General features: G+C 39.3%; 1 protein-coding gene and 1 pseudogene across 1 annotated transcript in view; both read right to left on the bottom strand.

The window, feature by feature from the left end:
- ETFA (electron transfer flavoprotein subunit alpha) overlaps positions 1-24,713 on the bottom strand; it is a 72,686-nt gene that overhangs the window by 35,906 nt on the left and 12,067 nt on the right. The window contains exons 2-5 of the mRNA XM_007477988.3: positions 8,867-9,013; positions 6,411-6,492; positions 6,191-6,273; positions 1,235-1,334 (exon numbers count right to left, since the gene is read on the bottom strand). Coding sequence (XP_007478050.2) covers positions 1,235-1,334; positions 6,191-6,273; positions 6,411-6,492; positions 8,867-9,013 — 412 coding nt within the window. The remainder of the gene's footprint in view (positions 1-1,234; positions 1,335-6,190; positions 6,274-6,410; positions 6,493-8,866; positions 9,014-24,713) is intronic.
- LOC130454057 (UAP56-interacting factor-like) lies at positions 9,695-24,194 on the bottom strand (annotated as a pseudogene).

Raw genomic sequence — 24,713 nt, 5'->3', positions numbered from 1 at the left:
GACCCAGGTGAAAGGCAGAAGACATAGAGCCCAGGCTGGGGCACTGCTGAACTCCAGGGATACCTGCTTCCCCAACTGCTTCTCCCTAGAATAAAAAAGCTCACACGTTCAGACTTGGGGACAATACTCTTGGGCTGCTAAAAGCAGCACTGGCTGTGCCATGGAACAAGTGAAAAACAGGTAAGAGTAGGTTTTCTCTGCTTATAAGTCATCTGCTTTTTCACCCTGAAGTCAGTGCATCAGCAGCAGGGGACACCTCATCATGGCATGGAGATGGAGATGGTCCTTGGCTCCCAAGCTACAATAAGGAGCCAAGCTCTAGATGATGCTACTGAGCTAGAATGGCTAGAAAGGGAGTAAGTCAAGTAACAGAATCAGACTGAGGCCCAGGCACAGAAAGGTTCATCACCTAAGAAAGCAGACAATCTATTTCAGGGCAGGGAGAAGGGGGATGACCCATCAAAATACTAAGCTCTCTAGTAAGATGAAGGGATCAGGGGAGCAGGAAAAATATGTAAACTACAAATTAGGTGCATATTAAAGTAGAAAGACTAGGAACACCAATGTTGTCACAACAGAAATAAGTAGACACACAACCAGGTGAGATACAGGCTCCAATTTGCTACTAGAAAGCAAAGAGGAATGAAATCAAGCCTCCAAAGGAAACCAGAATATTATCATTCTCAAAGAGGTAAGAGAAAACTTAAATTTTTTTTTTAAATTAAGTCACATTTTTGAACCAGAAAGCTCTTTGCTGGGGTTGAGGTTCTCTGATTGTTACAGGTGATAGCTGAACATAAACAAGTCCACTGATAACCACCACCAGGAAAGAACAGGGAAAGGCAGTGTCCAAAGATTATAGCCCATTCCAGGGATAAGCCACTTGGCCTTACCTTGGCTGGTCCTTGGATGGCAGACATACAGAAATCAATCCCGGGTCTGTCCTCGAAGCCTCTCCAGCTCAGAGGCTCCACCACCACTTCCACTCTTGGGGCAGAGCCTTCAAGAACCTGCACTCACCTCCATGTCAGACACAGGATGTAACTTTCAAAGCCCCAGTTCATGTTTTGCCTTTTGCAGATTCAAAAAGCACATAATTCCCCAAAGAAACCTACATAATAGCCATTTTAAAACATCCACGTATTTGGGTTTTGGTATAATTTCTCAGTTAATTTCTGCTTTTGAAATTTAAAAAGAATGAGGATTTTGATCAAATATTTTTCATGATGCTCACCTGCATAAATAGTTCTCACAAATGTATCTGGTGACTTGATTTGAATGATGTCAGAAATCGGGGCAACATCAAGTTTGGCTGCTACTCTGGGCAAAAGGTTCTAAAGATAAAAAAAAAAGATTCACAAATGACTATTACTGCCATGAAAATAGCTTTTAAAAAACATTCATCATTTGAGTTTTTACCATGAATATTTCGATTTTGTGCGCTTGTTGGACATTTGAGAGCCTTATAGCAACCCGACTCAAGGGGCTTCTGTGGTTAAACGAGTGCTGGCCATTACTGTAACAACATTATGAATTTTATGGGTCTTACAGTAAGTAAACCCCTTAATTCAATATACTGAATTATGAGGCATGAGACTTGCTTTGGTAGTTTTAAAATGCATCAAGATGCCGCTTGTTCACCAAATGGACAAATGTGTTGCTAAACTAAGATAAGAAAAAGTTTGAAAAACAAACTTCAGAGACCAGCTAAATTCTCAAATAGTGAAAGGTTCCACCTGGGTACACATAAACATAAAATTGTTTGATGGTCTGTCAATGAAAATTAATTAATTAAAATAAATTTAAAATTCTCTTTTACCATCAGATGAGGAGGCAAAGAGTTGCCTCAAGATTTTTCTTTAAAGGTCTTCAATGTTTCTGGCTTAATGAATAAAAGAATTATCCAGAAATAAAAGGCAATTCATGGTAGGGATTCAGAGGTGACCTTCTGTGAGAGGTAAGAACACTTTAAAGACTATCACATCTAAATTAAGTTGTGCCTCTAGCTGATTACGTAACCTTGACAAGGCACTTAAACTTAGTGAAACTTCAGTCCTCAGTTTCCTCATCTGTAAAATGATAATACCACCTATTCAGTCAACCTCACCAAACTATTGTAAAACTCCAGAGAGCTAATGTGTGAAAGCACTTAGATCTGATGAAGCACTACACAGGAAAAACACAGCCTTCTACTCCTAGAGGGTCCATGTCTCCACTTCAGGGCTAAATATAGCCCACCTTCCTCCAAGCTCTTGCCTTCTTCAGGAATCTTCTCTGGCTAACCTCAACCTTTGACTGATGAACTATTTCTATTTTGCAGGGGGATGGGGGCAGCTCGGAGGCAGTGGAAAGACACAGAGAGATGTTATAGCATCTAGGCTCTAAGGTCCTTGAAGGCAGGGACTGTTTTCCTTTCAGATGTAGATAAGACCTATAGCTCCACCACACCAAGTAAAAAGCTCTAGATGAATGAATACAGCCAGAGCTCAGCCTGTCAAAATAATAAGGGTTCTCGAAGCTTTCCTTCTTCCATCTAGGTCCTGCCTTTCTTACCCTTTCCCTCTTCCTCTTCATCATCCTTATCTTCTCTTGTTCTCTCTCCTCTTCTCCTCCCTCTCTCCCAATTCTTTTCTTAGTCTAATAAAGTCTCTTCACATCAAGACATGAGGATAGCTCCAAAGCAGCCTCTCTGGAGGTCTTCATATTACTAAATGGCTGCCAAAAAGGAAATAAGACCCAAGGCTGTATTCAAAGAGTGTCTAGGACAGGCTGGTGCTAGTTCTGAAGCCCTCACCTTATTGTCATTAGGAGCCTTGAATTCAGACCTGGCCTCCAGTCAGGGCAGCAAGGAGCCTCAAGGTCAGGTCATAAGGAGAGAGGTTAAAGAAAGTCAGGCTATTTAGCCTGGAAAAGTATAAGCTCAAGGAACACAAGAGATCTGTCCTCAAGAATCTGCAGGCCTATGAGGGACAAACTTGTTCTTGTTGGCCCCTGAGGCAGCAAATGAGCCTCGTATACAGAAAAACTTCCTAACAATGAGAGTATCCAAAAGTGGAAGGGATTGCCTTGAGAGGAGGTCTTCAAGCAAAGGCAGAGGGAATATTTGTTCAGGTCTAGGTTGAATCAGGTGGCATGAGGGTCTTTTAAATTCTTAAGACTGGGGTGTGTGTGTGTGTGTGTGTGTGTGTGTGTGTGTGTGTGTGTGTGTGCACACGCGCGTGCGTGCACATGCACACATGCATATTTGTTTAAAAAGGAGCCTCTTCCTTCCCAAGCAATGCCCCCCTCCCTTTTCATGGCAATGGCCCAATGGAAAGACAGAGGAACCGAATGTGAATTCTACTCTTGACCCTTAGAACTTGGAAAACCTGGAGAAACCAACTTCATACACATAGACCTCACGTTCTGCCTCTGTAAGAGAAACAGAATGAGCAAGATGATCTCCAAGGAAGCTTAGGATCTGTCCTCCAAGTACCTCTGAGCCAAGTCCAGCATTCCCAAGTACAGAATGTTCTAAGTAGGGTCAGTCAATCTGCATGGAACCACTTTGCATTTACTGTGGGGGAAGCTTTGAAAACAGCCAGTTGAGCATCTTTGCAAAGACTTTCAATGGGTTTGTATTCCTCTTCAGACCAGGGTCCACATCTTACTTATCTGTATATTCCTCTTTGACACAGAAGGTGCTCAATAAATGTTGGATTAATAAATCAGAACTCATCAAAGCACTTTCCTAAAAGTTGGGAGTACAAACATGATCTTCATGTTACAGATGAGGAAACTGAAGTTGAAAGCCAGGCTAACTTGCCCAAGGGAATAGTATATGCCAGAGCAGGAATTTGAATACAGTCTATGGTCTCCACTAGACTCTATTTCCAGTCCTCTTTCTATGAAACCATGATGACTTTCAAAATATTGCAGTTCACACCTCATTAGCACTTAGGAATCTGGAAAGTGCTTTCCTGTGAAGCAGTTGATGAAAATAATATCCCATTTTCTAGATGAAGGTACTGGGGCTCAGAGACACCACACATGTTTGCACATGTTCACAAAGCACTCCCTGCAAAGCTGGAATCAAACTCAGGTTTCCTAACCCCAGTTCTCTAATCTCCTTGGCCAACAATTTCTAAAGAAACAAACTGAGGGAAACAATGAGCACAATGATGAAGTAATTTATGTTACTAGCAATCTGTCTTTCTCCCCTGTTTCCCATTAGCTACCATAGTGCCATGCTGTTTAAGGCACCTTGAGTTGCCTTCTGACTCTTTTTGACAAACATGAACCTCACATGAAGTAGGAGGGATGCTCCAAGTGATAACTAACCCTTCCCCCTATGACTATCTCCATTCTGTCCTCTCTATACCACATCTTATTTGGACACAGCTGCTTATTAGCTCCTGGAGGACAGGGACTGCCTTTGGGCTCTTTTTGTATATTCAGGACAAAGCTCAGGCCCCAGAACATAGGAGATGCTTAATAAATGCTTACTGACTGACAATATAATTCACACAGGCAATAAAGCAAGGTTCTCTCCCATGAGCCCAATCTCCAAAGACTTTGAAAGAGAAATCAGCAGTGAACAGTAAAGACCTCAAGTGTTTTCTCCCTACTGAACCACCACTAAGGGATGCTAGAGCCTGAGATGACAGTATCAAGTTGTAGAAAAAAGAGAGGATCAGAGTGTGAGTTTCTGCTGTGTCATCTGAAGCCACATGGCCACTTGGAGAGCCATTTAACCCATCCAGTCTAAATGCTCATCTATGAAATGGGATTAATAAAAGCTGCACTACTTCCCTAAATTATTGGATGAATAATAAAAGGCAACACTTGGGGGAGCGCTATGAATATTGTCAAAAGTGCTATGAACAGAAAGTGGGGTTATTTGCAAAATGGCAGCTGCCTACTGTAAACCTCAAAATTCCTTAGACTTATAAATGTTGGAAATTTCACCATTGGGATATTTCATACTTGGAAAATTTCTTACTGATAGTCTATTGGAATGGGAACCCCATTGGCATGGGAGGTTCCTTCTCTTCCCTTCTTCAGATTACTTTAGGACAGAAACCTTTTGCTGAACAATGGAAAGGGCTTTGACCTATGCTTAAGCATAGAACAGGAATTTCTTTGAGTCTTGATTGATTTTAGAATTGATACAATGGAGATACTTGGAATAAATCTCCACCCTATTCAGTCCTAACAGGATTGAGTAAGGGCTGCAGCCTAGATCAAAGATTTAATCATTTGAAAATATGACCTTCAACAGACATGTGCAAAAGCCAGAAACCTCTGGGCAGTCCTGGGTTAAGCTAGAGCCTCCATTGGCACAGGGAAATTGATGAACAGTGATTGGTAGATGGGAGAACTGAGAGGAGGAACTTGGATGGTTTCCTTAAAGATAGGAGGGTCTGGAGACTTGAGGAGGGGTGGAGGAGTTTGGTCGGGGTGATTGCGGTGGACTCGAAGAAGCTGGCGCTGAAGGAAGCTGAAGGTGGGGGCCTCTGAGACTGTTTCTCCATTTTGGTCACGTGAGTGATAGGGACTGATCTCTTTTCTTTGCCCCAGCTATCTAAGGGCTTGGGCCTTTTGGCCCAGCCTAAACAGAAGGGGTATTTAAGCCCTATTCCCTTCTCTCCCTTTTTCTTTCTCTCTATCTCTAATTCCTTTCTTGCTCCTATTGTAATTAAACTCCAAAAAAGGCTGACGGCTGACTTGAGTTTTTCATTTAGGAATTACATAGCTGAATTCCTTGGCGACCTTAAATTAATATATATCAGTCTTTTAAAGTGATTCCCTTGTCACACTACAATCTCTACTAGCTAGAGAAAAATATAAATACAACAATTAAGAGGTGGAAGGCTTCATATTCCATTACCAATACTCTGAATCTTTTGATCAGCCTAAATTCAAATAAAATCACCTTTAGCAGTTTTATCAAAGACGGTAACTTGTGTCTGCCTAGAAAGAGCTTTTTGTAACAGATTTTTAAAGCCTAGTCTGGGATTTTGAACAGAAACAGTAACAAAAGCTGGAGAAGGCAATTCTTTAGCATGGCTATTATGAGATGTCAAACAATCAGGATTGGTTACATAAAACAAAGCTTGGTATAAATGTCTGGCTGAACCAAATACACATAATGAGAAATAAACCTCCCAAATGGCTATAGCTAAATCTCTACTTCCCATTTTCTCCTTACCTTCCCAAAGGCAGATGCTCCAGCACAGATGTGCGTATAATTGAACTGCTTCTGAGCTGCCAAAATCAATGGTGTCAGTTCCTCTGCAAATAAAACATAAGTGACAAGCTTCAGAATACTCATGTTCATTCATACATTCCATTATAATTTGGATCTTCTAATTGTTTCCCACTGAAAAGCAGACTGTAACAGGCTTGTCTGGTCCACAGAAAAACTTCACCTGGAAGGAGTCCTTTGAATACATCATGCTGAGCCACCAGGACCTTGGATACACCAGTCACTTTACACAGATCTTGGGCCACCTACAATGAAAACAAAACAATTCACATTTGCTTTAATAATCCACCTTAAAGTCAGGGTCCACAATTATGTCAATAGAATCATTACTACAAATACCAACCTAGGAAGATAAAATATTGCTAGGTATCTCTGAACAATCTCTTTCATCAAGACATCTTATAGTGTGAAGAACAAAAGATTTCACATTCTGGCCCTGGGAAAGTTGTTACCTCTTGGAGCCTCAATTCCCCCATCTGCCACATGTCCTACTTCACAAGGCTGTTATAAGACAAGTCCTAAGCAAATAAAGAATACTTTATAAAAGGGAACTATAATTGGAGGAATTCATATTTCAAATAAAAATATTTCTTTGTAACAGTAAATAATTTGGAGGCTTGAGACTAATTTCAGAAACAATTCTTGCTTTTTCAAAAAACAATATTATTAGCAAGTCAGATAATAAATGTTTCTCTAAAATATTTTGTGGTAAATTGTCTGCTTTCCTATTGAACCTCATAGAAAACAATATTTAGGAATTAATCTGACATGTTCGGTATACTGGAAAAAGAAATGTACTCGTAAAGTTGGAGGGTGTAGGTATAAGTTCTGGGTCAATTGCTCGTAAGACCTTGGTAAGTCACTTTCCCTCTTGAGGTCAGAAATGAGGAGTTTGGACTAGATGATCTTCTGAGATCCCTTGTAGCTCTCAATCAATACAGTGGCCCCCCCCAAAAAATCAGTAATTCTATATCCTCAAACTGAAGAAGTAGCTCATCATGTAATTATGTATCATGGCTTATATTAACTATGTCTCTAAGAATCAAATCAGTAGAGTGTCATGGAAAGAGCCTATAATAAGGAGGTCAGTTTGTGTCTCTGTGTGAGAGGCTAGTCACTTGATGTGAAATCTTAGGCAAAACACTGACTCAATGAACCTTTATTTATTTATTTTTTTAAACCCTTACCTTCCGTCTTGGAGTCAATACTATGTATTGGCTCCAAGGCAGAAGAGTGGTAAGGGCTAGGCAATGGGGGTCAAGTGACTTGCCCAGGGTCACACAGCTGGGAAGTGTCTGAGGCCACATTTGAACCTAGGACCTGTCTCTAGGCCTGGCTCTCAATCCACTGAGCTACCCAGCTGCCCCCACAATGAACCTTTATTAAGTGCTACAACACGTAACGCCCAAATAATTTCAGTTCATAAGCACTTTTCATATATACATAAAAGGTATCAGGTCATAGTTTCATTATCCTGCAAATGTGTGTGTGAGGCTTCATGATCACTAAGGTTTCATTCACATTTTATAGTCTAGGAGTTCAAAAAATCAGACTTAGAGACCAAATGGACTTGTAAGTCATTTTACCTTAATCTCTCTTTTGACTCGAAATGTTTCAGGGTCATATGTGTGTTAGAGAGGCAGAGCCAGGATTCAAACCCAGCTCCTTCCTCCATATCCTGGGCCCTTTCCCCTGCTGTCATTCACTGCTTCCAAGACAAGTCACAAGTCTAGTATCTAGTAAAAAAAAATGTCTATAAATCAGGCAAACAGTCAGCCTATTCTTAGTCCGTTCTTTGAATGAGCATTGAATTCCAACAGACTTGTTAGAAATGTTGGAGGAATGTTTAAGACATGCTTTACAAGAACATAAATTCAGGTAGTGTTTCTTGGCCCCTCTCCCATTTCTTTAACTTTCAAAGACTACCATGCTCTCTGTCACGTGCTCCCACCTCTAAGCTGCTCATTTTGCTCTGCCTGGAGAGTGGAGTCCAAGTCACCAAGTGCAAACCACCAGAGTAGGCAGTTGCCAGCAGAGAATGATGCTATTGCCTCGTATTCTGACACAGAGCCGGAAGGCCACTTAAATAAGGCTCCCTCCAATGGGCAAGTCTTCCAAAGGTGCTATTACAGAACTTTTAAATGAATTAAGCTAGAGATGAATAGTCCTTGATACCTTCAGTAAAAGAAGCACTCAAGTCACGGGAATTCCTCTCTTTATACTGATTAAAATGAACAAACACAATTCTCCGAACGAAGAGACCATTCTGTGGAGTCCGAAACAATTACCAAACAATTATCCACCAATCTTAAAGGACTGGCTTGTGAAGAGTCCAAAATTATTCTAACTCTTAACCTAGAAAAACTGACATAAGTAATGAGTCCAATGAATCCATTCCACCCTCATTTCAGAGGACGAAATACTTCATGAGAGCTTCCGTTGGCCTTGTAATCATTTATACTTGCTTAGCTTTGCCCCTGGCCATTTCATAAGGATCAGAAGTCAAGTTAGGATATGGCCCTTGGCATAATTCTTGGTGGCTCTCCTTCTGCAAGACAGGTTCTGTCTGCCTCTGAATAAAGAAGCTGCTTGCACTGGCTGACTCTCCAAGTTTCTCACCTTGTCACATTTCGTTCCAGCCACTAAACAGGAGACTTCCCCGCCAAGTCGTGTGGCTGCAGTAACAGTATTTAATGTAATGGATGCAAGTGCATCATTCGCATGCTCTGCTATTACTAAGGTACTCTGGCATCGGAGCAACGAGGCCTAAAAAGAGAGAAAAGGGGGAAAAACAAGGTTAGGGTGCCTTTACGATGCCCCCACTAATACCAGACCTTAAAAAAAAACCTTTTCCTATGTGTGCAGAATACAAAAATGTAAGCGTATGCACTTCTGTAGGTATGTGGGTAGGAAGTATGCTAGGTAAAGGTGTATGTGTACAGAGCATGTGGGTGCACACATGTGGAGTATATGTGAGCAGGGCACATGGAGGTGTAGATGTGGTGTGGGTATGCATATGTGCAGTGTATACAGATAAAAGGTACATATGTATGCCTGTGCAGAGAGAGCATGTATATAGTGTGTCCATGCATGTGTAGAGTGTAATAATGAAAGTAAAATAGTAAATATAATATTAATTTTAAAAGATTATTGTGGTTGCCATTTATAAAATTAACTCTTACGTCACAAATGCTTAACAATTAAGTTTTCAGGGGGCAGCTGGGTAGCTCAGTGGATTGAGAACCAGTCCTAGAGATGGGAGGTCCTAGGTTCAAATCTGGCCTCAGCCACTTCCTAGCTGTGTGACCCTGGGCAAGTCACTTGACCCCCATTGCCTAGCCCTTACCACTCTTCTGCCTTGGAGCCAATACACAGTATTGACTCCAAGACAGAAGGTAAGGGTTTTAAAAAAAAAAAAAAACAATTAAGTTTTCATCAAAATGGAGGTAAAGAAGAGGGAAATGTAGGAAGGAGGCAGAAAATATCACCTAGCTAAAATACCCGAAGCCAAATCAGGAAGCCCAAATCCGAAGCCCGCCAAGCCGCCAAAAACCGCACAAGCCCTCTTGCACACGGGAGGCACCGGGGCTCCCGCTCCCGACCGTGTCCCACCAAAGCGCCTACCAAGAGAGTGCACTCCGTGTCCTGCACCACCCCCTTTTCTTACTGTCCCCCTCATCACGCAACATACGCACACAAAATGGTAAGACGAGCTTGGGGAGCGGATTCTATCTACACAAGAGTGCATCATGAAGTTATTGTGGGCATGCATGTGTGCAGAGGGTTTTTTCAACAGAAAAAAAACACTGTTTAAGTGAAGCCATTACCACCAGGCCGCTTATGAAGCATCTCTTGTGTAGAACAAGCTTTCCCTAGTTACCAACCTAAACAACAATAATCTAGTGCGGGGAAGCCTCACCTTTTCGGTGTCCTGGACCTCTTGAGCAGATAAGTTTGGTGAAGTCTATGGATCCCTTCTTAGAATAATAATGTCCTGAGTATCTATGGCCAACCTCAAATCAATCTAAGCTCTATGACCTTGGGCAAGTCACATCTACCTGTTACCATTTTTGACTATAAAGAGAGGGAACTTGGACAAGGTGATCTTTAAGGAAACTTCCACTTCTAAGTCCTATGAACCTGAGATCTAAGAAAAGCAACCTGTTTAACTCTCCATTTCTTTCTTTACTACCATTTTATCACTAAAATCTCTTTATGTCTGGTGATGCCATATTGGATTTCACTGAGAAAAAAATCTCACATGTTATTTTGTAACTTTTCCCATTAATTTCTTCCCACAATTAGTGAGAATACTAGACAAGCCTCTTCTGAATGGATGGAGCATATCAGTGAAAGAAAGAAAGAGCCAAACACTATCACACTTCTATTCTGTCATCCACAGAACTATTAAAAGAGTGTATTCAGAGAGGGACAGTTAGGTGGTTCAATGGAAAGAGCCAGGATCCTGGGTTCAAAATCTGACCTCAATAAATTCCTAGCCATGTGATCCTGGACAAGTCACAACCCCCATTACCTATCCTTTGCCCCTCTTCTGTCTTAGAACCAATTGATTCCAAGACAAAAGATATGGGTTAAAGTACATTCAGAGAACCTGAGGGATTGGTTTGGGGTCTGTGCTTCATGGAATGAATGGTGCTTAACAAAGTCAATGCCAACCGTAGTTCCTAACTGTCCTTGAGCATCTCCAAAGAGCTGACTATGGCAGTCTGTTCCAATTCATAGGACGCAATTTTGCTATAACCACTGTGTGATATGTTTCTGAAATCAAGAATAAAGTTGCTGACAATGCCTCATAATCAGGTGTCTAAATATTCCAAAGGGCTGGCATGGTCAAGGAAGAATTTCTGTGGGTTACCAATAAAAGAGAAGAAGCAGACCTAGGAATTGGTCATTCCTAACATCTTCTCTGTCATCCTATTCTGGTAGAGATCTATGTCCATTATTTTTTCTATTCTTTTTGAATTGTTATGGGGATTTATATTATCAGTGATGAATGGCACACAGGTAGCAGTAGAGAAAATTATCAAAGAGATAAATTACAAGGCAGTGGGTGGCTCAGGGGACTGAGTGCCAGGCCTGGAAACAGGAAGTCTTGGGTTCAAATATGGGTTCAGACATTTTCTAGTTATGTGACCCTGGACAAGTCACTTGACCCCAACTGCCTAGCCCTTACTGTTCTTCTGCCTTGGACCTAATACTTGATACTGATTCTAAGACAAAAGGTGAGGGTTTGGGTTTTTTAATAGAGATACATTACTAGAAAGGGGAAACAAATCACATAATGAGAATGAAATACAACACAGATAGTTCCAAGGGTACACAGGTTCTGCTCTACCCCAAGATATTAAAGAGACCAGAGAAGGGCTTGGGCAAAGAATTTATGAGAACACATGGCTAAGAATCACAAAGAATGAAAAAGCATGGTGGAGTTGTGATCTGCACCACTGCCTTAAGCCCCCAGACCAATTGAAAGTATCTACAGAAGTAACAAACTCCTGAAACATTTTTATAATCTAACCATCTTTTCAGACATTTCTTTGTGTCAGTGCAGTTCTTGTCAGGGAACATGGCCTAGAACAAGGCTAGCACAGATTTCAAGTAAAGCTCTTGGGGCCCTGCCTGATGCTGAGTGAAAGAGACATTCATGCACCTTGTGGCAAATTATCCTCTGCTCATAGAGCCATGATGATCACAGAACAGTTTCCCAGAAAGTAAACACAGTAACAAGATGACTAAGCTTAGGGCCATAGGCCTACAAGGTTATAAGTGTTTGAAGCAGCAAGGAATACGTTTGCCAACATGCAAGAAAGAAGTTTGACACAACAGAAAAATAAGGGATATGGAGTACATCAACACTAGCTACAAATTCCAATCTATCGCTTTCAAGATTTTCATGAGGCACTTTGCTCATGATCAGGATCATGATACAATTCCATGGCAGCTTGGGCAAAACAGCATGGAATTTTGGGATTCCATTTATGTACCTAAGCCCCCAGGTGTGATTTATGATTTAAAGATCAGTTGATCTGAACTGCCAGTAACAAAACTATTCATTACTGATAGATCAGACACCATACTTTTGATTGTTTCATACATAATTTGCCATAAAAGTTATGAAATTTTAGTCACCAGTTGAAGGATAAATCCATGATTTGGTGGCAACAGGCCAATTTTTGCCAGAATTTAGTATCTTGTCATGGATAAATTGGGTCTTACTCCTGAAAAATATGCAAGTTTTAAAATTTCCAAAGAGACCTGAATATTGGCTAAGGGGTTGTTCAACATAAAAAATTAGCATAATTGATTTTTAAAAGTATACACTTCAATCACTCAAAGTGATAATGATTCTCCAAAAAGTATTACTTGTTCGTGTCACTCCCTATTTATAAGACTCCTGTTTATGATCAATGAAACACTGAAGAGAACTCTACAAGAATCCACTGAGTACTGACATTAAATATATATAAAACCATGAAATGAAGATTCCTCTAAGGGATTTACCAGTGTCATAGGAGATATTCTACATGAAGTCCAACCAAATGATTTCACATTAATGGATGTACTGTCCAATGCTGCTATTTATTGATAACATGGAACCAACAATGTCAAGCCAAGGAACAGTACACAAAAGCTTCCTCAGTGAAAACCACAGCAGTTCGAGAGTGTGGTTTCACTGGACACACTAGAAATATAACATGGATTTTTTTAATGTAGAATGTGCAAACATGCAGTCAAAGGGCAGACGATCAATGTTTTAGACTGGACAGTGGGTTGACATCAGAGTGGAATGGCAGATGGAGCACAATGGTAAATAATTTCAAACTATTCCCTTCCACAAAAGGTCTTCTCTTTGGTACAAAGAATCATGAAAATGAAGAGATCAAATGAAATAAAATGACAAATGGATCAAAAGACTGCTGCATCATGCTACCAATGGTGATAGCCATGAAAGTAAACATACAGTAGTACAATGGAGAGAAGTGCTAAATTTGGAGGCAGAAGGATTGGGTTCAAATCCCAGTTCTGCTACTTACTACTTGTGACAATGAGGAAGTCACTTAGACTTTCTAGACTTCAGTTTCCTCATCTATTCCAGCTCTAAATCTATTATATAAATGGTATTTTTTTAAAAACCACGATTAAAAATGCATGTGGCTGAGAAAGAAAGTAGACCACTTTTCTAGCAAAAATGTAGGACACCCAAATAACCCAAATAAAGTGCCTAATAGATGCCAAGCATGATACTAAATGCCAAAGAAAATCACTCCAGTCTTTGCCTTCAAGGAGCTTACCTTGGGGAAACCAGGGTAGGGGTTGGGGATGGAGGGTAATAGATCATCTACAAAGAGAAATAATTCAAAATACCCCACAATATATACAAAATAAATTATTTCCAGAAGAAAGCACTGGTGATTATTGATCAAAATGAATTGAAACTACAGATAAAGTACCAAAATTTTATCATTATTACAACTCTGGAAATATCTCTAGAAAAATTAAGAAAGTAAAACTAACCTACTATCTTAACTGCCAATTCTCAATCATTACTAAATAAAAGCAGTATCTTGGGCTTTCCTCCTCGGGCCAAAGTTCCCTAATGTGTAAAATGAGGAAAATATATTAGCTTATTTCCAAGGTCTTTTCCAATTATGAATCCTATGAGTTAATGATCTAAAAATTTTATGAACAAAGGATTGTAATTCAAACTGAATTGGGAGGGTACAGTAATAGAATGGAGGAAGTCTTTCAATCCTTCACATTTTCTAATGCAGAAAATATTGGAACTCTAGAATCTAGCATTTGCCAACAAAATCATGTGAGCATTAACACTGCTACTAAATGCTTATTTTAGGCCAAAACATTTCCCTTTATAAACTCTTTCATTAGACATTCTCCTTTGCACCTTCCTTCATTTGTGAAAACTATTTACTAAGCGCCTTCTGGCAGCAGATACCTAGGCAGTCAGTTACTGGGGAAATTAAGTTTAGTCCTGCCCAAAAGAGCAGAGTCTAGAGAGATAAGACACCAATGAGTCACTAGAATACACAATATTATACAATGAGTATTTTAAGTCAACTTCAAATTTTAGGCTCCTTACTTTCAGGAAGATTTAAATTTCTTCAACCTTCTATTACCTAGTCTCACCTAGCTTTCCCAGTCTCTAAATTGCTTAGGAATTCCTGTCACTTTTCTTCCTATTCACTTAGGCAGGGTTATTCTGTTGACCTGGGGAAAAGTATTTCCCTTCCAAAGTGCCATCAAATTCTTAAAATGGTACTACATAGACAGGCCTCAGGTGTGGTACAGTCCTCTCATCCCTGAACTTATTATTCTTCAAGGACTAAGTGGGGCCAAGACTGAGATCCTACAGGAAAAATTAAAAATTCATATTGAAGGGTACAGACATCAACAATCAGCCACACAAAACTTAAACATTAATTCAAGAGGCACTGTAGAATAGTGAAGAAGGTGGAACCAAGAACCAGAAGCCCTGAGTAGATTTCTGCTTTGGAGTCTTACCAGCTTAAATCAATTAAACTCTCACAATCTCACAATTTCTCACATATAAAATGAGAACAGTAATGTATCTACCATTTCCCTCACAGACTATTGTAAGGGAAGCCTGTTGTCCATTGTTAAGTGCTAGAAAACTCTATCATTATATTACTTGCCAAAAAATACCAATAGCTTCCAAAATGTTTTTTTCCAAGGCTCAGGAATCAGTTTAAGTCAAACTATAAAATGATAAATCAATTGAGAGCATATGGTCATCTCCATGCAGACAAGAGAACAATAAGGAGGACAACAAAATTTTTAAAAATGCCTTTTTATATGCTAACCACATCTATAAAAAATGGACACTGAGATTGGACATTTACCTTCAATCTTAAAATACGGGCAATCAAAATACATTCCCATATTTACATCTTTATTGTAAACTTCTATCATGAAAAGAGTGAAAGGAACCAAATATAATCAAAGGACTGATCCACAGTAAGATGTGAGGTCTACTTCACTTATCAGTTTGATTGTAAACTGATCTCAGCTACTTGGGGTTTTTTGTTTGTTTGTTTTTGCCATATCATTGTGGAATATCAGAATCTTCCAGAGAAACTCAACACTGACCAACTGGCAGTCTTTATTTGCCAGTCAGTTCCTTTCACAATCTATTATACTGCATCCTCAAAAAGGCCTGGCTGGAAGGCATTCCCTCAACTTCCCCAAATAATGATGGTCTACTTTTATTGTCTCTCTTCATTTTTCATTTGATTTTTTAAAATCTGATTCATTTCATTATCTCCAACATCTGGCAAAGTAGCTTGTATTTATTAGGTGCTTACTAGGTGTTTCACAAATATTTAAATTATTCCAGGACAATTATGCTTTTTTTCCCTCAATTTTCAGGGCTCAAGTTAGAACTAGTATTTCTTAGTGCAGAGTTCCAATAAACTAGAGACCTTAAATTTGTCCAATATCCCATAGCAAGCTAGTGGGAGAATTAAAGATTAGACTTCCAGGCAATGCCCAACATCTTTTGTTAAACCATAGTTTCTTCCATTTACTTTCAAACAAATAATTCTTTAGGAGATTCATTTTGACACTGCAAATTCCTTTGCCAATAACTCACTTGGCTTCTGTTTTTAGCTGAATTCTGCAAGTAGCATTGGATCAGCAGACCCTGGATGGCATATATATGATGACAACTAAAGAAAAGCAAAGCCCCCAAAAATAATAATAATAATAAAGCTCCAAATAGTTCTGGTAGAGAACAAAAGTATTTGAGAGACTCCTCAGTTGAGTCTATTCCTATAAAAGTCTGCTCTATGACACTTAGGGGTTGTTAGGTTACTTTATTCCTATACATGGCACTAGGCAGTATATTGGATACAGTACTAGTCTTGGAGTCAAAAGAACAAGAAGTCAAACCTTGGCTCAGATATAAGCCACATGACCCTAGGCACCTGAAAAGTTACTGCACTTTGCTTAGTTTATTTACTCACCTATCAAATTGGCATTATAATAAAATCACCTACCTCCCAGGGCTTTTGTGGAGATCAAATGATATCATATATATGATACAACATATTTTGTAAACTTTCACAGACTACAAATGTTAGCTATTATCATTTTTTCACTTGATGATCATTCATTTGATAACTAGCATGGTAGGAGGATGGATCACTGTACTGTAATCAGAAGGGCCTGGATTTAAATCCCAATTCTGACACATTAGCTATGAGCACCTAAGCAAACCAACTTAATATCTCTAACAATAGCAACTAACATTTGCATAGGACTTACAACATGCCATTACTTCACTAAGTACCTTACAATTACTATTTAATTTGATCCTCAGAACTTTGGAAGTGAGTGCTATTATTATCCACATTTTACAAATGAGGAAACTGAGGTAGAGATTAAGTATCTTGTTCAGAATCTCATAGCTGGAAACTGTCTTCATGATTTGAACTTAGATCTTCCTGGTTCCTGCTATCTATTCTCAGTGCTTCCAGCTGCCACTTCCTCCACTTGTAAATTAAGGTTGCTAGCTCAGTGTTCTCTGAGGAACCTTCAAGCTCTATAAAAATTGGATACTATGATTTTTTGTTGGTGGTCCACACCTGTGATTGCTTTGGTGTAAGGAAAGCCCAATGAGGAAACATTCTCTATCAAAGCGGACTTGGGACTCATCTGTAACTTACAGTCATATAGAGTTGTCTGGGACAATGAGCAAACAAATACCTTGCCAAGTATGACCCAGACAATATGTGTCAAGGCAGGAACCTGAAATCCCTTCTTCCCAACCCTAATGCTGGCTCTCTGACCACTATATATGTTCATTATAAGTCACGTTAAGTTTATGATTTTAACAAAGTTAAAAACACAATTTTTTAAACCTTATTTTCAATTCCAAATTCTCTTCCTCTCTTCAGACCCTCCCCAACCCAGTGAGAAGCCAAGAAATACTGTACCCTTTATCATCCAATTAGCCCATGCAGAATTGTCTGTCAGACCAAACAGGATACCTTTCAGAATATATTAGGATTTCCCTGGAATTATCTCAGGGTTTGAGTTCCTACATTTAAACACACACACATATAATTCTTTTTTTTTTTAAACCCTTACCTTCCATCTTGGAGTCAATACTGTGTATTGGTTCCAAAGCAGAAGAGTGGTAAGGGCTAGGCAATGGGGGTTAAGTGACTTGCCCAGGGTCACACAGCTGGGAAGTGTCTGAGGCCAACACACATACAATTCTTAAGTAAAAGCAGTAAGTTTTTTAGATTTGTGATTACTGAAACAAAATTCCATGGAATTTCTGAGACACACTTTCTTCTATCAACTCAACTTTTCAAACAAGTGGTTATTCATCAAATGCCCCTTAGACTGAGCAGCTTCCTTTGTTCTGAATGAGAAGCAATTCTTTGTTTCTTTAGGATTCCAAATTTTTTATTCCAAGTCATTACAGTCTGTTTAGCAACAATATTTATGACAAGATGTAAGGGAACTCCTTTAGGAATCTTCTCTTCAGGGTGATCTCTTTTCATCAGAAACGATGGTAAAGGAGTACATAAAAGTTAACCAGGGTCTCTGAGGTACTGAAGGATAAACAGCTCCTAGATTATTGAAGGATATCGTCAAAATCCTTCCATTTGTGGTAGAAGTTTGCCATTGGCAAGTTCTCTTTGCCACTGGTTTGTCTAACAACTATCTTGGCTATACCTGAGCCAGAACCTTTAGGTTGCTTCTGAAAAGAAAGGTTGCCTAGAATATCTTTTTCCTGCTTTTAGTCTGACTCCTTGTGAAATGGACTGGGATGTCATTTCTTCTGCTTAACTGGTTAGGCCTCCTAAGAACTGGAATTGGTTTCCTCTGCATTTCATTTTGCTTCCAAAGACTTGTCTTCCTTTTTAACATTGGAAAATATCACCATGTTCTTCACATTTAGAAATGGTTGACTGATAGTGCTAAATTCCTTTACAAAAACCCTTTTGCTTTCCAAGCAGGCCAGTGATAACTGCATTAGAACATCTTTTTCCAAAGTCCATTCTTCCTCTTTGGCTCAAGCCATTTTTTACCAAAATCAATCTGCTGTTGTAGTCCCCATCTAGCTATTATCATTCTGAATTGTCAGACACCAGTTTGTTTAAGTCTTCTATTAGATTTTGGGAAATTCTGCTTTCTTTCTTCCTTCTTACTCAAAGTGATATCATCCAAGGACACATCAATCTTATTGTAATTTTTGTGGCTGCTGGGCTTCAACACCAGCAGAGTTGCCCCTGCAGCTGCCATCCTGATGCCAAGCTTATTCACTGCTTGAAGTATCTTCACTGTAACTTGCCACTGGGGCCAGTCTGCATCTGAACAAGTCAGACAGAAGCAGCACACACTAATCCACTTATTCTTTGATTTCCAGTTATTTTTTAAGCTATGCTTTCAAGGCCTTCTATTGAATGGAATGTTTTTGGATTATGACCCAAAATGAGTACATTTGATATTTCTGCTTTTCTGCATTTGTGAGGTTTTATGCCCTAATAAATGGTCAATGTTTGTGAAGTTACCATGTACCTCAGAGAAAAAGGTTTATTCATTTCTATTGCCATTCAATATTCTCCAGAAGTTTATCACAACTAACTTTTCTAAATTCTATGCATCTCCTTAACTTCTTTCTTAATTTATGGTTAGATTTATATAAGATTGAGAGGGACAAACTGAGGTCCCCCACTATTATATATTTCCTCCTGTAATTCGATTAACTTTTCCTTCAAGAAGTTGGAAGCTATTCCCTTTAATGTATAGATGTACAGCATTGATATTACTTGATTGACTGTTATGCCTTTTAGCATAATATAGTTTCCCTGATTGTCTCTTAATTTTGCTTGTTCTTTATCTGAGATCATGATTGCTACCTCTGCCTTTTTAACTTCAGCTGAAGCATAATAGATTCTGCTCCCGTCCCTTATTTTAACTCTGTCTTTATGTTTCAACTATATTTCTTTTCTTTTCTTTTTTTTAAACTCTTACCTTCTGTCTTAGAATCAATATTGTATATTGGTATATTTTGTATATTGGGGTGTATGGGGTGCTCAGGGAGGAGTAATATCTTTGGTATGGAGGGCTTGTCGTGCCCTTCTAGGGCAGCTCTCCAGCCTCTGACCCCCACCTGACACCCAGCTCTCACTTGTGGCTCCCAGTAGCTGCTAGCATGCAGCAGCGGCCACACCCCAGGCAACGGCTTTGACAGGCCGGCTAAACCTTGTGAGGGTAGCCATCGGGTCGTCGTCGACCCCTGCCTGGTGAACCAGGGCTTTGCTCACCCAGCATGTGAAGACTGCTTCGGCGGAACAGGAGGAAGAAACCAACAAGAAGGTTCAACGGCTGAGAGGGCGACGCAGCAAAGCACTGTGGAGTGCTTAGGGCGTGTTGGAGCACAAAGGACAACAGGGCCATCCAATGCAGCTGAGGAAGTCTCCAGGTGTAACGACTTTTCATGCCACTGGACCCAGGCTTCCAACGCCAAGAGAGTGGGACTGTCTCTGTGCATCAACTTTTCCACTTAAATCTTCGTGCACAAGTGTCTTTGTGCACAAAAACACACAAAGACAATCGTCATCTTCGGTTACCGAGAGACTACTACTATATTTCTTTTCTTTTCTTTTCTTTTCTTTTTAAACTCATACCTTAGAGTCTTAGAATCAATATTGTATATTGGTTTCAAGGCAGAAGGGTGGTAAAGACTAGGTAAAGAGGGTTAAATGACTTGCCCCGAGCCACACAGCTAGGAAGTGTATGAGGTCATATTTGAACCCAGGACCTCCCGTCTCTAAGCCTAGCTCTTAATTCATTGAGCCACCCATCTGCCCCCTCAACCATACTTCTTCTAAACATATTGTTGAATCATCATTCCTAATCTATTCTGCTATTCTTTTGTATTTTATGAGTAAGTTTACATTAAGATTGCTAAATGTGTATTTCCCTTCTACTTACTCTCTTATATTTATCCTTCACTCTATCTTTAACTCTGTCTTGTCCTCAAAAATCTGTTAAACTTTTGATCATTGCTTCCCTTAATCCAATTTCCCTCTTACCACCTTTCCCTTCTACTTCTCTTTTGGCTACAATGAACTTTAATGCCCATATATGTGTGCATATATGATAGGGCCTCTATATCGTGGGGGACACAATCCAAGACCTACTGCAGATGGCTGAAACCATAGCTATAAGAGAACCCTGATGACTCCCATATGTATATGCTTTCCCCCTCCTATCCCTTGGGACAACACAGACTCCCATCTCCCTAACTCCCTCCTTCCCTCCCTCGCTCTCCCTCCCATGCCCCCCCCCTAAAAAAAGTGGAAGTGGAAGCAAGAGAAATTGTGCAAACCACTGCCGCAGGTGGATTTCTGGCATTTTGTAGGCAGACCTACAGTGCTTCAGGTTGACCGAGGATAAGTGAAATACAGAAGAGTAAATCACAGATGTGGAGACAATATTGTATACCAGGGGTCTCCAAACTACAGCCCACGGGTCATGTGCAACTCCCTGAGACCATTTATCTGGCCCCCACCACACTTCCGGAAGGGGCACCTCTTTCATTGGTGGTCAGTGAGAGGAGTACTGTATGTGGTGGCACTGCAAAGCGTGGCATTGCTCACCTACAGTACTACTTCTGGTGACATCATCCTTTGCATGGTGCCTTGTTCTGAGAGTAACTGAAGGAGAACGAGGCGTCACACAAAAGATTATGTGGCTGCACAATGGAAGACGTCAGCATGGTGAGTGGCAATCTGGGGGAGGGGATTCTGCACTGTGTATACTGCTGCCTGGTATAGTGGTGGTGGTGATGGACCTGTGCAAGGTGTGACAGGCCCATCACAGCCAGCGCTGCAGCCTCTGCTATCCCAGACAGCGCTATACAGATTTGTTCACAGCTTTTTTTATAGTCCGGCCCTCCAACAGTCTGAGGGACAGTGAACTGGCCCCTTGTGTAAAAAGTCTGAGGACCCCTGCTGTATACTCTTCCTTCTTTGAACCAGTTCAAACAAGTTAAAGCACTGCCCATTCCCCCTGCCATTTCCCCTCCAATGTAAAAGCTATTCCTTATGTGCCTTTTTTCTGAGATCATTTTCTCCATTTTCTCTCACATCTATGTGCTCTAAGTAGACTCCTTCTAACTGCTGTAATGATAAAGTTCTCGGGATTTTCAAGTACCATCTTCCCATATAGGAATGTAAACCTTAATCTTATTTTTTCATTTTTTTAGAATATTTTTCCACATTTACATGATTCATGATACCCTCCCCCCATCCTTCTTCCCTCCCCCTCCCAGAGCTGACAAGCAGTTCCACTGAGTTATACATATATCATTGTTCAAAACCCATTTCCATGTTATTCACATTTTCAGTAGAGAAACCTTTTAACGCCAAAACCCCAATCATATCCCCATCAAACCACATGATCAATCCTATGTTTCACTTCTGCATTTCTGCTCCCAGTTTTTTCTCTGGGTGTAGATAGCATTCTTTCTCCTAAACTCCTCTGGATTGTCCTTGGTCATTGCATTGCTGCTAGTAGAAAAATCTATTACATTCGATTGTGCCACAATTCATCAGTCTCTGTGTACAATGTTCTCCTGTGTAAACCTTAATCATATAAAGGTTCATGATTTCTTGATTACATGATTATGGCTTTCATGATTACTTTAAAAAAACCCTTACTTTTCATCTATAATCAATACTAAGAATTGGTTCAAAGGCAGAAGAATGGAAAGAGCTAGGCAACTGGGGTTAAGTGACTTGTCCAGGGTCACACAAGTAGGAAGTGTCTGAGACTACATTTGACCCCAAGACCGCCTCTCCAGGCCTGGCTCTTTTCTTTAATCTTCTGCTTGAATGTAAAGTTTTCTATTCAACTCTGGTAAATTCAGCTCATCAAAAATGTTTGGAAGTCCTTTATTTCACCAAACATCCCTGGTTATAATCCTATCTCCTATACTTTCCAAAATATTATATTCTAAACCCTCCATTCCTTTGTCATGATAGCCGCTAAATTATGTTTAATCCTGACTCTGGTTCCAAGATATGTAAATTATCTTTCTGACTGTTTTTCTCCTTGACCTGGGAACTCTGGAATTTGGCTAAAATATTGCTGAGTTTTCGTTTTGAGATCCTTTCAGGAGGTGGATTCATTCAATTTCTATTTTGTTCTCTTAAACTAGGATATTTGCAGTTTTTCCTTTATGAGGACTTAAAAAAAAAAAAAGCAACTAGACTTCATATTTCATCTTGACTTTCAGGTAGTTTAAGTCTTGACTTATATCTCTCAACCTATTTTTCAGGTCAGTTGTTTTTTTCCTAAGCAATATTTCACATTTTCTTCTTTTTTGGTCTCCTAACATTTCATGGAGTCACTAGCTTCCACTCAATCAATTCTAATTTTTAAGGAATTATTTGATGAAATTTTCTTTCTTTTCACTATCTGGTCAATTCTCATTTTTTTTAAAAAAGTCATTTTCTTTAGTAATTTTTGTGTCTCTTTTACCAAGCTATTAATTATCTTTAAACAATTTTCTTCAATTGTTCCCATTTCTTTTCCTAATTTTTCCTCTATTGCTTTTATTTTATTTCCAAAATCATTTTTGCCCCCCCCCTTTCCCTCTTGTATAGTAGGATTTCTTGTTGAGCTTGTGTTCAATCTGTATTTTTCTTTGAGGCTTTGCTTTTAAGGGTTTCCAAGTCTGTGTTTTTAATTTACTTTCACCACAGAAGAGAAGCTATCTAGCCTAATCTGCTTAATTTTTAGATCCTGCCCTAGTTTTTATCCAGGTAGGGCACCCTGTTCTCTCACAAGTACAACTCTCTATCCCAGAACTGCAACTTATACACAGATAGGTCCATTGCTCCTTTGACTCTGCAAGTACTCCTCTTGACTTGGGAATTGCAACCTACAAGCAATCCCAGTCCTATAGTCAGTGCTATCAAGGGTCTCTGGCAATACCACTACTAGGTCTGTATTCCAAAGAGATTTTCTTTTAAATGGGAAATGATCTGTTTGTACAAAAATATTTATAGCTGCACTTTTATGGTGGCAAAGAATTGGAAACTAAAGGGATGTCCCTCAATTGGGGAATGGCTGAACAAACTGTGGTATAGGCTAGTAATGGAATATATTGTGCTATACAGAATGATGAACACAATGATTTCAGAAAGAGCTGGAAAGACCTACATGAACTGATGCAGTGAAATAAGTAGAACCAGGAGAACATTCTATGTAATATCTGAAATATTGTGGGACAATCAAATGTGATAGACTTTGCCACTAATAGCAATACAATGATCCAGGACAATTCTGAAGGACTTAAGAAAAAGAATGCTATCCACATCTAGAGAAAGAACTGTTGGAATCAAAATGCAGATGAAAACAGACAAAAATCAAGTCACTGATAATCTTTTCCTGACCAGTTATTCAAACTCTTTCAATCCCTGATGCTGATTGCTGCTGGTGCTATTGCCATATTTTTACTGCCAACATCATTGCTACGTGAAAGGCCCACAGCTGATTGTTGTTCTGCCACACACACACACTATATGGACCATTTCCAACCCCAGTGTCCACAGACCTCTTTTTCTGTTTACCCAAAATACACTGAATATTATTTAGAGGGATGCATTGGGAAAGCTGAAGGAAAATGTTCACATTATTCTGCCATCTTGGCTCAACCTCTTACAATTTTTTAAAAGAAAATGATTTTATTAAATAAAAATAAAATTATGAACTTGCAATAAGAATGCATTATTAATGGGATATTTAAAAACAAGGAAAACAGGCCTCCTAAAAAATTATCATCTCATTTAAATTGTACTACTTATATTTTTACTTATCTAGAATACATACATACAAAATCAAAGTTTTAATGGCTAAAAGCAATTTTCTCAATACTTTGAAAAGTACTATAAAGGTATCTTTTCCAACAAATAGAAAAAGAGAAACAAGGCAAATTACATTTAGTTATTAGCTCTTATAAATGATTTTTATAGCAGGCCACATCACTATAATAACAAAATTGACCAAGAAATATAGAGAATTCAATATACTATTTTTTGTTATTTACAAAAAAAAAAAAAGAATTGGGTTTGGCAGGACCAAAACACTTCCTGAAAGACTCTTCTCCAGAGAAGGCAGGTCCTATGAAGGCATAAAGATGATCAAAGAAGGAGTCCTTGATGAAAGAATACGAATAATAGTCATATGCTCTGCATCAGCAAAGAATGGTCACTCTTAAGAGATCCAAGTCTGAACAAAGGGAAAAAAAGGAAAGCTATAAACAAACAAGAGGAATTAGACATCACTTTTAGTTAATTTGCATGTTTTACTAAACTTTAAATAACTAAAATTTATTATTTTATTATGACCTTTTCTGCCTCTTTGAAGATTTGTATTTATT

The sequence above is a fragment of the Monodelphis domestica genome, chromosome 1, assembly GCF_027887165.1.
Source record: "Monodelphis domestica isolate mMonDom1 chromosome 1, mMonDom1.pri, whole genome shotgun sequence".
NCBI lineage: Eukaryota > Metazoa > Chordata > Mammalia > Didelphimorphia > Didelphidae > Monodelphis > Monodelphis domestica.
The sequence above is the reverse complement of the archived record's forward strand: the minus strand, read 5'-3'. Positions and strand labels throughout refer to the sequence as shown.